Source organism: Dasypus novemcinctus, chromosome 22, assembly GCF_030445035.2.
Source record: "Dasypus novemcinctus isolate mDasNov1 chromosome 22, mDasNov1.1.hap2, whole genome shotgun sequence".
In the NCBI taxonomy this organism is placed as follows: domain Eukaryota; kingdom Metazoa; phylum Chordata; class Mammalia; order Cingulata; family Dasypodidae; genus Dasypus; species Dasypus novemcinctus.
In genome coordinates this window covers 40,013,831-40,029,224 of record NC_080694.1, presented here as the reverse complement: position 1 = coordinate 40,029,224, position 15,394 = coordinate 40,013,831, and the positions used below count along the sequence as shown (strand labels likewise).

Below are 15,394 nucleotides of genomic sequence, written 5' to 3'. Positions count from 1 at the left end.
AGCTTTAATGAAGATAATTATCTGTCTTTGAAGCTGTTGTAGTTTTAAAAATTAGCCAGGGCCTGCCATTCTTGGGTAATTTCGTATTTGGAAACTTGACATTCCAAGTCATAGTGTTGACTTGTTTATTTTCAGTACTAATCAATCAGGGAGTTGTACGATATAATGTAAGCAAATATGTGTATGCTAGTCTAACCTGGTACATTGGAAGACTGGTGATGAGTTGAATTTTGTTCTGTGCTTGGTGGTAGAACTGTATTTATTTCTTTACATACATGGTTGGGTCCTGTGCTGAAAATGCAGTGCCTCTGTGCATCTTTTTTTTTAAAAAAAAAAACCATTTATTTATTTCTCTCCCCTGTTGTTTGCTCTCTTGTGTCCATTCGCTGTGTTGTTCTTTGTCCACTTGCATTCTCAGCAGCTCTCCGTGTGTGTGGCGCCATTCCTGGGCAGGCTGTGCTTTTTTTGTGCAGGGGTGGCTCTCCTTGCAGGGTGCACTCCATGCACATGGGGCTCTCCTATGCGGGGACACCCCTGCATGGCACGGGACTCCTTACGTGCAGCAGCACTACACGTGGGCCAGCTCACTACACAGGTCAGGAGGCCCTGGGTTTGAACCCTGGACCTCCTATATGGTAGGCAGACACTCCATCAGTTGTGCCATATCCGCTTCTCCCTTTGTGCATCTTAGGAGCTCTGCAGAGTTCTTAAGATTGTAAGCTGTTGGTCCATTATTGTGTACAAGCCTAAGGAACTCGAGAGGAGTAAGGTGGGAGAATCTAGAATAGTTAGAATGGGGAGCTGCTCCAGAATCCTCAGCTCAGAACTGTTCGTGCTTTGTCTTTGTAGCTACCAGCTTTTGCAGGTGTCCTGATTGGGTGAGCAGAGACTCTAATCAAAGCTCACCTTTGGTTCCTTAAAAACCACAGAAAGTAAATGAGATTTCTAGGAGCGTACCTAAAAGCTAACTATAATTTGCCATCAAGATTCAGCATTCTTGTTTTTCTCATTCTGAAGACACCAGTAGTTTTTGTTCTATTAATTATTTAATGTACTTTTCGCTGAGCTTCATGTCAGAAGGTCTTGTCGTAATATCAAGGATCCAGACCTTGATGTTGTAGAGTAAGGAGGACAGAGAGCCTCTAGATTAGTCCTCATTCAGATTTGCTGACATGGACATAGTAAGAATATCTTCTTCCTCCCTCCCTCTCTTTTCAAGAGCAGTACTTTTATTCTTTCACTTATTTATTTAAAACAAAAGGATAATTTTCATTCTATTTGGATTTAACAACAAAACCTAAGTTAAAACTGAAGGAAATACTGAACTTGAACTAAATATTTCTTTACTACAAAGGATAGTAGTTACTAAAAAATCATTTTAAGAAAAAAACATTAAGTTGGAGGCCTTTTGTTGTTTTTTATTTATTTGTTGTATTTATTTTTATTTCCTGGGGCTGCCATAACAAATTAAATAAATTAAATTAAAACAGCAGAAGTCCAAAATCAAGGTGTCAGTACGGCCACACTTCTGCTGAAGGCTCTAGGGAAGAATCCAGCCTTGCCTCTTTCAGCTTCTGGTGCCTCCAGTGTCCTTTGGCTTGTGTTTGCATGACCTCAATCTGCTTCCATCTTGATGTAGCCTTCTCCTCTTCTCTGTGTCCCTGGCTCTTCCTCTTTTGTCTCATGTATGCATTCAGTCATTGGATTTAGGGCCCAGCTGGATGATCCGTGATGATCTCATCTCAAGGTCCTAGTTACATCTGCAGACCCTTTTTTCAAATAAGGTTGCACTCTTAAGTTCTGGGGTTAGGGTGGGGCACATCTTTTGGGGGCCACTGTTCACCTCACTGCCTTTGTACCATGTTTCAGTTACCAGTGGTATTAATTAGTGCCTTACAGTGAGAGGAAAAGGTGTTAGGACTTTTATTCCTCCCCCCAACCTCCCGCTTATGAATTTTAACTTTTTCAGGATTTACAGTATTTGTTTTCTGTTATTATTCTGTCAATTGTTTATTTAGTCTTACACTACTCGGTTCTTTTCTGTTTCTTATATATTGGATATTTAAAGATGTTGTTACAGTTCTGTTTGTTTCTTTAGCTCTGTAGTGTCTATATTTTTTGCATTTCTGTGTTTTATTGCGTGCTTGAAATTGTTACTCTGTATTACAAAGCGCCTGTGAAAAATTTTATTAGGTTTATTTTGAGAATGGATGCTTCTTTCTTGTCCTCCACTTGTATATAAGGTTCTTTTCTCTCCCCATGCCTATCTGTTTCTTTACAAATTAAAGGATATTAGTGAGAAGTCTAAGGATGTTGTCCACTTTGCTTTGAAAAACCTTTGGCTTTTGGAGAATGGGGTGGTTAGGGTGGAGTTAGGAGCCACTGTTCTTTACTAGAATCTTGTGTTTCTATTTTTGGCCACCATTTTTCAAAGGTTATAGCATACAATTGTAATTCTTTCCTGATTAGTAAATGGTGAATTATCTTTTTTTTTTAACTTATTCACATATTTAGCAAATATATAGAAGACTAAGTTTGATTTTGCTTCACTTCTGCCATCTTTCCCTAGAAATTTTTAAAATTCATTTGAATTAAAATACTGAACAGTTTTACCAGCTGTTTGCTGGTTAGATAATTTTACTGATATTTTTTTCGTTGGATTTTTATTACCCTGTAAAAATACTTATCTTCCTCTTTTCTTTACAGTTAAGGAAACTGAAATTTATTGTGGTTTAACACCCGTGGTCCTCCAGTAATTATGGGAGGTACTGTTGTGCAAAACTAGTTCTTCAGATACCCAGTCGAAGCCACTATCATCTCCTACCAAAATAGTTCTGGTAGACCTGAAACTTATCTCTGTGCTGCTTCTCTTTCTTCCCTGTAGTCTAGTCTCCACATAGGGACCTGAGTGATTCTTTCAAAATATAGCTTGGCTCTTGTCATTATGGTTTTTTTTTTGTTTGTTTTAATATTTATTTATTTACTTTATTTTATTTTATTTATTTCTCTCCCCTTCCCCCTCTCCCCAGTTGTCTGCTCTCTCTGTCCATTCGCTGTGTGTTCTTCTGTGTGCGCTTCTCTTATTGTCAGCAGCACTCAGAATCTGTGTCTCATTTTGTTGCATCATCTTGCTGGGTCAGCTCTGTGTGTGTGGGGCACCATTCCTGTGCAGGCCGCACTTTTTTCACACTGGGTGGCTCTCCTTACGGGGGCCCTTCTTGTGCGTGGGGCTCCTCTATACGGGGGACACCCCTGCGTGGCATGGCACTCCTTGCGCGCATCAGCACTGCACATGGGCCAGCTGCACACGGGTCAAGGAGGCCCTAGGTTTGAACCTTGGACCTCCCATATGGTAGGCGGATGCCCTATCCATTAGGCCAGATCCTTCCCTCTTGTCATTGTGATATACAGAATATTCTCATTTTGCTTAGAGTAAAAGCCAAAGTCCTCCCATTGGCCTATAAGGTCTTCCAAGGGCCCACTCTGACTTCTCTTTCCAACCGTTTTCCTTTTCCTTCACTTCATCCAAGCCACACTGCCTCCTTATTCTTCTGGCATGCCAAGCACACTCCCTCCTCAGGGCCTTCGCACTTGCTGCTCCTTCAGGAACACTCTTCTTTCAGTTACCTGTACCTTCATTTCCTTTAGGTCTTTGCTCAGATGTCAACAGGGAGACCTCCTGACCACTCTGACATTCATCGCCCTCTCCTGCATTCCTGGCCTCATGACATTGCTTTGGTTTTCTCCATAGCATCCATTACCACCCAACACACCAACTATCTGTGTATTGCCGTCTCCCCAACTAAAGTGCATAAGGTCAGGGATTCTGTTGTGCTCACTGCAGAATCTCTGGCCTAAAACAGAACTTGCTAAATGGTAAGCTCTTGATTTGTTCACCCTAATGAAGGAAGGAGAATTCAGCCATCATCTGCTCCTAATACCACACTGAAATTCTTTTCTTATTTATGTATTTGAGACGTACACCTACATATCACCCTGGAATGACTTTGCGTCTCTTTCATGTGAGGAAAAGTCATTTAACAGTGTGTGTGGCATAATCACTCTGTGTGTGGTGCTAACCTCTTTGAATAATTTTATGGTTAAGAGTAAAGTGTTTGATAAATTCTTGACTTTATATGAAATCAATATAGTCTCCTAAAATGCTAAGACAACAGGAGAAACTGCTTCAGACTGATAAAAGTAACCAATATGAAATATTGGAAGTTATTCAGAAGTTAGAAGATAAAGGGCCTTTCCTTCTTGGAGTCACTTCTAGGGAATGCTTGGTGGAGTCAAATGATTTCCTTAGATTTTAGGAAAGTAGATATAAAATTCAGAATGTAAAACGTTCTTTATTGTGTGGCAAAAGTAAACGGTTAAAAAGGGAATTACTTCAAAGGGCCATGAAATTTCTAAAAGTGGGCTTTTTGTCTAAACACAAAGACAGTCCTAATGAGGAAGAAAAATATGCCCAAGTGAGATAAGTTCTAGTGAAATTTTAAAAGGAGATAACAATGGCAAAATAAGTGTCAGAGACCTGTCACTGTTCTTTCAAATTAAGCCAAGAGTGATCTGAAAATTAGGAAGTACCTAGAGATGGCAAAATGTATTTTTAAATTATGTTGAGAGTTAGCAAAAAAATACCCAGGAAATGATAGAACCACTGCTTAAAAAAGACAATATAATATTAATATGCCACAGAAAGGCAGATCAGATCAACTCCTCTTGTTTTGTTTTCATCTTTTCTGTTAGAACAGTGATTGGGAACCTAATTTTCAATACTTAAATATTATGTGTGCTATAACTAAATTAATGGCTACTGTTAAAAACATGACAAAATCCTCACCCTTTTTTTTTTTTTTAACCAGATTCTCATAGGGAGGTTTCCTAACATTTTTCTGAAAAAAAGAAATCACAGGGAAGTAGATGTGGCTCAAGCGATTGGTTCCTGTCTACCATATGGGAAGTACAGGGTTCGATTCCCGGGGCCTCCTGGTGATGGCGAGCGGCCTGAGTGGAGTGCTTGCCTGCACAGGAGTGCTGGCCCATGTGGCGAGCTGACCCAAGCAGAGAGCTGGCACAGCAAGATGGTGCAACAAAGTGAGACACAGAGGAGAGACAGTAAGAGACACAGCAGGCCAGGGAGCTGAGGTGGCGCAGGAGATTGAGCACCTCTCTCCAAGTCTGAAAGGTCCCAAAATCCATTCCCGGTGCTGCCTAAAGAGAAGACAAACAGACACAGAAGGATGCCAGTGAATGGACACAGAGAGCAGACAATGGGGGAGAGGGGTTAAAAAAAAAAAGAAAAAGAAAGAAATTACAGTCCCAGCCCTGTTAGGGAACTTAGGACCTAGTTAGGGCAGAGTTGGGGGTGGGGTTCAAAGGCATAGCTGTGAAACTAGACAAACCTCTAGTGGAAGCAAATGTAAGGTAAAATGACAGAATATGCACATACCTGGTGAAGGGATTTAAAATAAATAGAATACATATACTGGGAAAGGATTGATAGGATTGATCTGGGAGGGCTTTCTGAAGGCAGGAACCTTAAACTGGGCTTTTGAAACATGTAAACTTGTAATTAGAGGAAAGGAATAAGATAAGCATTTTCAGTAGGGATGGCACAGCAAATAGAGTAATGGTAACTAACATTTCTTGACTGCTGACTGTGAACAGCTGCTTTAATTGAAGTATTTTTATTATTAACATTTAAATGATTTATTTTTAAGCCAATATCCACTATACTGACTCATTGAACTTCTCATGTCCATTCTAAAACCTACTATTTTTACTAGATGTCATACTTATTTTACAAATGAGTAACTAAGGTGCTGAAAGATTAGATACAGCATCAAGAACAGGTCCTGGCACGTGACAAATGTTCCATAAATTTTCGATAGCTGACGAAGGAAGAGCAAACGTGCCCAGGTCAGCCACATGGCTGGGAAGCACTGAAGCCTAGATCTGAGCCCAGTCTGACTCTTGAGCCTGGGCACTTAGCCTGTGTGCTAAACTTCTTTATTTGAATGAAGTGAGAACATTTGTTGACAGAAAGAAAATGGATCCAGAAGATGAAGAGGTTTGAATAGCTGAAGAATTAAGTCTGTTTTTGTTGCTGAAATCTTAAAGGAGACAATAGCATGTTGAGGGTTAAAAGCCAAGATTTTAGAGTAAGATCTGATTTTAAATCCTGTTTCCTGTACTTACTAGTTGTGTGACCCCCTCATGTGCCATGTCCCCTGTGCCTCAGTTTTGTTATCTGTGATTCTCTCCTAATAGAAAAGTGGGAGTAAGAGTACATGTAAAGTACTTAGCACAAAACTTTTTTTAGGAATAATGCTTCTATAAATTGTTGAGCTGCCTTTTTCTATTTTATTTTTTGAATTTGAAATAAAGGTATTTTTTAAAAAATACTTAGCACAGGTCTTAGCACATAGTAAATGCTCAATAAATGGCAGTTATACTTTTTACTAGCAGTTTTGGTTCTTGAAAACGGGAAATGACTCATTGAGAATGGCCCAGAGAAAGTTGAATCTGGCAGTGGCAATAAGGATAAATTGGAAGAGAAGAGAGCAGAGGTAAGAATGGTGCAGAGTTGTTGAAGGTTCTAGGTATCAAGTACTGCCTGAAGAGAGTAGTCATAGGAATGGGAAAAGAGAAGGAATTAGAGAGACAGTGTAATGGTAAATTCATCAGGCATTTTACATGTTTTTAGAGAATTCTGAGGTCATTGTTGACAACTCGTTATGGAGTTATTACTTGGGTGCCCTATTGGCTTACAGTTCAAAGCTCAAGGCTCATGGTTCTAATTAGAACATCCTGAATATATTACCAAAACTTATTTTTCCATTCTGATCCCTTCTGCCAAAATAATCTCTAAATAATCTCTCTCTCTCTTTTTTTTTTTTTTTTGGTTAGTTCTTTGAGACCTGAAACAATACACCTATTTTTTTTTTTCCCCAGGTAAGTCTCTTTAAATAAGGAGTGCTGATTAAAAACTTCTGATCTGTTTTATTTCAGTGCAAGCAGCTAACCACTCAGTCTGTAGACTCCAACAGAGGGAGCAGGAACAAAAAAAGGTAAAAGTATATCATTTGGGTAATGAGGCACATAACTCCTGTCATTGTATTATTAGATGTTTTTTTTAAGATGAATTTTTATTGAAAAGTATTTATAAGCCATACAGTCCATCTGAAGTGTACAATCAGCGACATTTGTTTTGATCACAGAGTTCTGCATTCATCACTTCAGTTAATATTAGAGCATTTTCATTACTCCAAAAATAAATAAATAAATAAGAGAGGGAAAAAACACACCAAAAAATGAAAACACCCATAACAAAAACAAACAAAACCTTACCCTTAGTAGTCACCTCTCAATCTCTCCTTCTGCCTTATGTAACTGCTCATCTCTTCCCATCTTTATAATTTATTTGTATTTAGATTTTGTATAGATGGAGTAAAATAATATGTAGTACTTTTTGTTTGGTTTCTTTCACTTAGCATGCTTCCCTTACTTTTCTACCATTGATGGAAAGTTATTAATAATATATTATTATATACTACTGTCCATAGTTTGCTCTGGTTGTATTTTTGCACCCTGGTAGTAACCTCTTGTAACATTTGTTTTGTTTCAGAGAAAAACGTTCTTTTTATGTATGTACTATTAACTTTACTCATTTTTCACAAGAGGTTCGCTATGCTATACAAACCCATGTTTCATTTTTTAGCTCTCCTCCTTGTGATATACCGACCTTAGACTTTCCCTTTCAACTGCTATCATACCCATATATTAGCACTGCTAGTTATAAACACTATGATGTAGCAGATGTTTTCGATCAAAAACAAATTCTTTGAATTTACTTTTATGCAGTGATATTTAAAGATTTAAAAGTGGCTAATTCATTAACGATGTGTAGAGGAGGGTCACAAGATTGCACTATCACCATTTTTCTTTTTCATTTGCAGACCTCTTTTTCTCATTTTCAGCACTTCCATTTTCCCCTGAAAGTGTTATTTGTCTCATGCGGGAGAGAGAAAATAGAACTTTTACATGGAACAAAATATACCTACGAGATTGGAAATATAAATCTTTCCTTCAAGTCTGAAACATTGAGTATATTATGTATATGTCTTCTAGAAAAGGAAGCATTTCATGCTTGTGTGGCTAGGTTATTTAATGAATAGTCACAGGAGTATGCGAATCACTTGCTGGGCAGTGCTTTGCTTATTTGAATTATATCTTAACTAAATTCAGATGTGGAAAAACAGCATGAGAATTTAAGTTCCTGTAATAATTCGAAGTTTTCACTACCAGTTTTCATGAAGTATTTTGTAACTTATTCATTTCCCTAAACTAAATAAAGCTGCATCTTACACTTACTAAGAAATGTTGAAAATATTAAGTCACTCTGAAATAAATGCTTTTTTGCACGTATGTGTATCAACAAAGGTTATTCTCTCCATTTCTTCAGAAATTTTTATGGTTACTCCATAATAAATAGCTCAGATCTGATAGTGTATAAAAATACAATGGAATGAACCTTGTCAAGGTTTAAGTTTCTACAGCCTCTGCTTAACTCTTGATGTTGATAGAAAATTTGAAAATGCAACAATTTAATAAATCAAGCGTCTCTGAAAGGACCTGACGTTAAAGACAGGAGGGGCAGCCGCCCAGGGGCCTTTGCTGGGCAGATTGATAAAACACAAGGCAAGCCTCAGTCAGGGAGTCTGCCAGGGGCCGGGGTTGTGGTGTCCAGGGTTCTGTAAAGGCCAGGCATTTGTGTCTACTCGCTGGGTGCTACTGGGGATGAAAGATCTTAAGGCGATTCCTACGCACGCGAAGGTGAAAATCTGGACGGGAGTCTCAGACCACTAACACTAATGTAATGTAGGATGAAGTAAGAACTGTAATAAAGTTACGAAGAGCTTTGTGGAGTCTTGGCCAAAGGAGTGATTTATTTATGTTGGCATTCAAGCCAGACCTTAATGGGTGAGTAAAGGTTCACTTGGTAGAAGATGGAAAGAAAGATAATTATAGGTTGAGCATTTAGTGGACTCAAAGGCAAAAGACGCAAGAAGTCATCCGGTCTCAAGTTACTGGATGTAGAGAATCTAAATGGGTATTTCTGGAGGTGACGTTATACTAAGCAGTTTGCTATTGGGGGAACTAGGAGCATTTCTGGTTTTTGAGAAGGGTACTGACTTTACCTGATAGCACACTGCCTATATCTTTTAATGCATGTAGTCCATTTGACTTTCAAAATTAAAATTAAAGAGATATCCCAGGATGAATGTTGTCTTGTTGACATGTTGCTGTGTGACTGAAGCAGATTCAGGGGAGTGTACGCTCACATAGTCAAAGCAGTTTCAATTCTGATAAAATTTGTCATTCGTGAGCAGAAGTCAACGAAAATGCAATTATAATTGGAATAGATTCTCTTGACACTTCAAACTCTTTTCATGTTTGTTATCTGCACCACATATTAGGGAAATAAGCAAAGGGGAGGAAAAGTACCCAGCTCTGTTTTGGGTGTTCTCTTCATTGGCTGCATTGCCCTTGAACAAGACCTGAGCTTCAGGCTCCTTAGCTGCAAAACAAATACTTGTTCTGCTTACCTGCTAGATTGACTTGGTAAATTTATATGAAAATGCTTTGTAAATTGTAAATTACCATACAAATCTAAGGTAGTATTTTTTTCCTCTTCTGCCAGCTCACTGATTTGTTTATGATGTAGGCAATCACTGGGTGGGGAAGAGCCCTGTTTTAGTTTATTAGGATCAGTGAAACTTTCGAGGATCCTACCCACTCATGATTTTCAAATTAAAGATTGCAGTCCCATGGTCTTAAGAAATAGCCTCAAGAAATAGTACAGCCCTTAGAATATTTTAGTCATAAATATATTTCTTATAGGTATTATGTCAGAGAATGTTATAGTACTCATTTTTTGTAACTCCATATTAAAAATTAGTATTTTAGAATGTACTAAAATGTTTTGTTTTTTTTGTTGAGAGTTGATAATAATGGGGCATATTAATTCATTCATAAGCAGCCACCTGACTACTTTCTTTTCTGGAGATAATTGAATAAAATTAACCCACTGAAAGTCGCACAAAGATGCATTTTTTTATGCAAAGTTCTGAGAAAAGTAAAAATGCTTTATATTCTTACTGGGGCAGTAAACTTTTAGTCTTAAGTCTTTTTTCATTTTTTTTTTAGTGCTTCTCTAATTAGAACATTTAAAGTGTGTATCTCACAGATTTTTTATATATTGAAAGAAAGATATGATACCGAGTAAAATTTAATTTCTGATCTAGCAAATATGTGCAAAGAAAAACTGACCTTTCCCTCCATTTCCATTTTACAACCTAATGTTAGTTATTGCCCTTGGTTATACTGTTGGCTACATTTTTATGGCTCTCAGAACAAAGAGAGATGGGAGTAGTAGTGGAATAAAATAGACTATTAACATTAATCAGTAATTCTTTTATGTTAGGACAATTTGTGGAATTCTGTGGGAAGTAAATTATGATAAACGTCATTCATCCAAATCACATTTCCCACAATTGAGATCTAAAAGTACATTCAGAAGAACAATAAATGCACTTTCCCCACTTTCTTGACATGTGCCTTGAAAACTGCCACTAATACAAAGCTACCACCAAAAACTGCATTTTGAGGTACTAACAATAAGAGTAGTGCCCAAACGAAAGTGCAGTTAGCTTGTGAAGCTCACTGGCCCTTAAAAACATTGCCATTCGCAGGGGAGATGAGGTAATTAGTAATATCTGTTAATTATTTAAACTTAGGTTCATGCATCAGTCTCAGCTTTTGAAGCCGTAATTCACCTAGACTACTGATAATTATAAAGTAAATATGAGTGCTTTTATTCAACTTTCCCACAAATATAAGATTGTTATACCTATGTATGATTTTTTTCCGTGAGAGCAGGGAGATAGCATGGTTTATAAACTGTTGATAGTTTGAAAATGCAGAGTAATATATCAGTATGTAATATTCCATTTAAAATCATTTCTGATGGTTACACAGACGCTTCTTAAACTGAAGTAATAGTTTTGACATGTGCTTTGTATGGCATATGTAAAATTAATGGCTCATTTATTTCTGACTGTGTCAGTAGTCCTTTTGGACTTACAGGGCTAATTCAGAGTTTTCCCTTAGACCAGAGTTTCTCAACCTTAATAACACTATCGACATTTTGGACTGAATAGCTCTTTGTTGTAGGATGCTGTCCTACGCACTGTAGGATATTTGACAGCATCCTTGCCAGTAATACCTTCTCACCTTCATCTGCCACCTGTGACTACCAAAATGTCTCCTACTGTGGGAGAGGGACAAAATTGTTCCCCAGTTGAGAACCACTGACTTAGATTAATATATACAAAAAATGTGTTTTTATTGTGTACCCCAGAGATTATTTATAGTCCTAGTCCTGGACATAGATTGATTTCAGGATTGGCTTCTTGTAATTTTTCTCCAATTGTGTGTGTGTGTATATATATATAAAAGCCAGCTTATTACTATTACTTTCTCTGTTATAATTTGAAAGAGACAAAACCATTGCAGTTAATTACTTTTGCTGCACAGTTGTACTCTTTTCTCTTCATTTTCTTTTAAAATTGGCATTTTCTAATCTTACTTTTAATGAGAAAATAACTGTATATACTCATTTAAAGGTGCAGTCAATTTCATTTAAGAGTTGTCTGAACTTTGATACCACATGCTTTAATATGATCTCTTGCTAGAAGAAACAAGATAAAACCTAGCCAAAATGAGGCATATTTTTGTTTCTCAAAGGTAGCAGGGGTTGTACCCCTTATTGCCTGGACTTGGAACAGAGTGTACCCAGCCTCCCACCCTTTATAGGCCACTGGTACATGTTATATCATTATTGGAAAAAAGAAAGTTGCAGACCATTCTTGTGGGAGCGAATCCATTATAAATAGGACTTTGGGTTGAGGTGACTTCATTTAAGACATGGCAAACCAAATCAGGATAGGTCTTAATCCTATGACTGGAGTCCTTTATAAGCAGAATTAAATTGAGACACAAAGAGCACACAGGAAGCAGCCAGAAGCTGCAAGTCATCAGAACCTGGAAGAGAAAGGAGAAGCCAGGAGAGACCACTATGTGCATTGCCATGCAACAGAAAAGCCAAGAGCCAAGAATCCCCAGCAGCCAGCCCCGGAAAGCCACAGTCTTCTGGGAGCAGGCATCACCTTGACAGCACTTGATTTTTAACTTCTCCTAGCCTCAAAACCATGAGCCAATAAATTCCCATTCTTTAAGCTCACCCATTGCATGGTATCTGATTTAGCAGCCAGGAAACTAAAACAATATATAACAAGGTTTGCATTTTGTTGTTATTGCTACGGAAAGAAATAGGTTTGTATAAACATAGGAAAAAATTAGTAAGGATATAGCCATTGAATATTGACAGTATTCCCTCAGGGAAGAGATTTGGTGGTAGTGGTACCTGTCAGCCAGTGAGTGGATAGACAAAATGCGGTATTTACATATAATGCAATACTGTTCAGCTATAAGAAGAAAAGAATTGGGGACATACATGACAACACAGAGGAGCCTTGAGGACATTATATGTTGAGTAAAGTAAGTCAGGACACAAAAGGATGAATATAGTATGTTTCACTGATAGGAACTGAAAATGATGAGTAGACTTATGGAGTATAGGCTGGTGGAAGACGAAATGTGGATTGAGAAGGGGGAACTGGTACTAGATGTCTGTAGAATGTTCAATAAGGTCATTTGTAAATATGTGGTAATAGATGGAGTTGATGGTAGCATATTATAATGCTTGTAGCAAATACTACTGATTTATGGATGTGGTTATGGCTGAAATGGTTAGTCTAGGGAGGTTAATGTTAGCTGGAGGACAGTTGGGAGATAATCTAGGGACTGTGTAATAATAATTTTGTGGTTAATGAGGATTGTGGTTAATATAAATACAGGAATGTTCTATCACAATGTTAAGAATATGGTGATACATGGGAAAAGTATAACAATGTAACTTATAGATTGTAGTTAATATTGTAATATTTTTGTAGCAAAACGAAGGTACTATGTCATTGCTAACGGTTAAAAAAAGGAATATGGGGTTGAGTTTTATGAAATATGAATAAGATTAAGTGTTTTCTTTACTTTCTTCATTAACAAGAAGACTTGGTCATGTCATTTAACTAATGATCTGTGCTCATCTGTTCATCTTTCTAAACACTGGAGGAACAACTGAGTTTGTTTTTAGGATTAGTTGAGATAAAAGTGCCTGGACAGGATTTTTTATAGTTATGCTTCCATAACTTGTTAAGCTGCTTTTTGTCTATTTTATTTTTTTGAATTTGAAATAAAGTTTACTTAAAAAAAAAAAAAAGAGGGACAGGCATAAGCTAAACATTTCCATTCCGGAAGAAAGAAATTGGAAAGGAAAACAGGGCTTGGGTCCCAAACAATTCCAAAACCCGGCAGGGCATACTTCATTACATTTCTAGGTCTGAGAGTCCTCTGCAGAACAATGTTCTGTGCTCCAGCCCGGCCCTGACGGAGCAGCAGACATCCCTTTCCCTCTACTCAGTAACCATGCTCTACCCGAATCCTAGGGCGCTGCTCTCCCCAAATACAGGAGTGAAGGGTCCCCCCTCGTCAAACATTCGGGTGGCAGCCAGACTCTTGCTCAGTCCTCAATGCATCTGAGAAAACTGGGGTGATAACTCTTCCTGAACAACAGGGCGGAAGGCCTGCTCTCGCCAAGCGCCGGGCATACTCAGCCTTTCCACACACGTGGGTGGGTTTGCTCTTTTGGCCCAAGAAAATGTCTTTGTTCTGGACCTCAGCTTCCATCGTTCTGCCTTTGAAATGATTTTTCCTTCAGTCTATCTCTTTTCTCTCCCTTTAAGTCCTGGCTAGCAGTGGTTCTGTTCATAGAGATCTTGAAAAAAAAACTTGTGTGTTTTGCATGTAGTACACAGGGGCCCAAGCCATCAGACAAAAGAACTTTCCACAGATCCTTTCTGGATAACTACATTTCCAATCCTGACCTGCACTGAAATGGATCCATGTTCAGTTAAACCCCCACATGGAGCAGTATTTTCTGGGGATTCGCTTTCCAGAAGCTCAGACAATTTCAGACCATCAATTTCTGGTTTCTTTGTACCTGGGAATTCAGTTCTCAGCTTATTCCTTTCCTTTCACATTTTACTATAAGCTGCAGCGAGAAACCAGACAGCTCTTCCTCTGGAAAAACCTGGTTTACATCAACTGTGACAGGTATAGATTTGAGTTTCACTCAGAACTTTGTTTGGATCTACAACTTGATAGTGGGAATGACCTCAGAGAAGTAAGTTTAGTGTCCTGGAGCCTTACATTCTTCCATCTATAAAATGAGAAGAATGTGACTTCGTAAGAGGGATTTTGAGAATTTGATACGCCATGTGGAGCAACTAGCAGAGAGATGCCTTCGCTGGGTATTTAGCATGTGCTGTTTTCTCCAGCGCTTCCTCCTGTCTCTCCTCAGCACCCACGTGAGAGAAAATAGAACAGCAAGGGCTTTGGGAACTTCGGGGAAACACTGTTGGGTCTTTTTCCTGCTAGGTGTTTTTCTAGTGACGGGCATCCGAATCCACCAGAACCTGAGAACACCAGGCGCCCCGTCTTCATTGGAGCAGTGGACGAGTCATGACTTCATGTGCCGTGTGGGTTTCTGTGGCTTGCACATCGTGTACCAAAACTTAGACTCTTTGAAGCTGAGATAAAAAGATATTTCTTCATACTCTGCTTTTCTGTGTAACTCTTTGTATGTGCTCAGAGGAAATTTTTGAAATTACACTTTCTGGGGACTAAATTTATCCCTTTTTATTTAGATAATGTTTCATCTTTGTTGTGGTGGTACTCAATAGAAAAAAAGTCTTTTTATCCTCATATCACTATTAAGAAACAGCTAAGAAAGAACCTAGATATTTGATAAAGATGTTTTTTGGTGTTTATTTTCCTTAAGGAAAGGAACTAAATTAGAGGAGAGTTCTTGACTTTCTCTTACAATAATTAATAATTATAGTTCCTTTTAATATATCCAGAAATACTATGGAAGACATGTATTTTACATTCTTATAATAATGATTCTTGATAAAAAATTGTATGTAGTTAAATGGAATTTATGGAGAAATAGAAGAAATACCTGAATTGTGTTTGATTTTATCTTTTAAAGTAGTTGCCGTACGTATGAATACCCATGATCACTCACAGTAAGAGAAGGCTCTGCTGTTTCTCTAATATGACATAGTCTTGCTGGACAGTAAAACTGTGAATGCAAGTTTATCTTTTGACTAATAAGTTGATTGCAATAGTAACCAAATATCAAGAGGTA

The 15,394-nt window shown here is 38.0% G+C and overlaps 1 protein-coding gene across 3 annotated transcripts in view; it reads left to right on the top strand.

The window, feature by feature from the left end:
• The window catches only part of BLOC1S5 (biogenesis of lysosomal organelles complex 1 subunit 5), a 109,491-nt gene that overhangs the window by 32,396 nt on the left and 61,701 nt on the right, over positions 1-15,394 (top strand). For 2 of the 3 annotated variants that reach the window (XM_058285203.2, XM_004475767.5), the window contains exon 4: positions 7,018-7,076. In XM_058285203.2, coding sequence (XP_058141186.1) covers positions 7,018-7,076 — 59 coding nt within the window. Of the gene's footprint in view, positions 1-7,017; positions 7,077-7,964; positions 8,434-15,394 lie in introns of those variants that run through there. The other variant, XM_004475766.5, reaches the window with a different exon arrangement.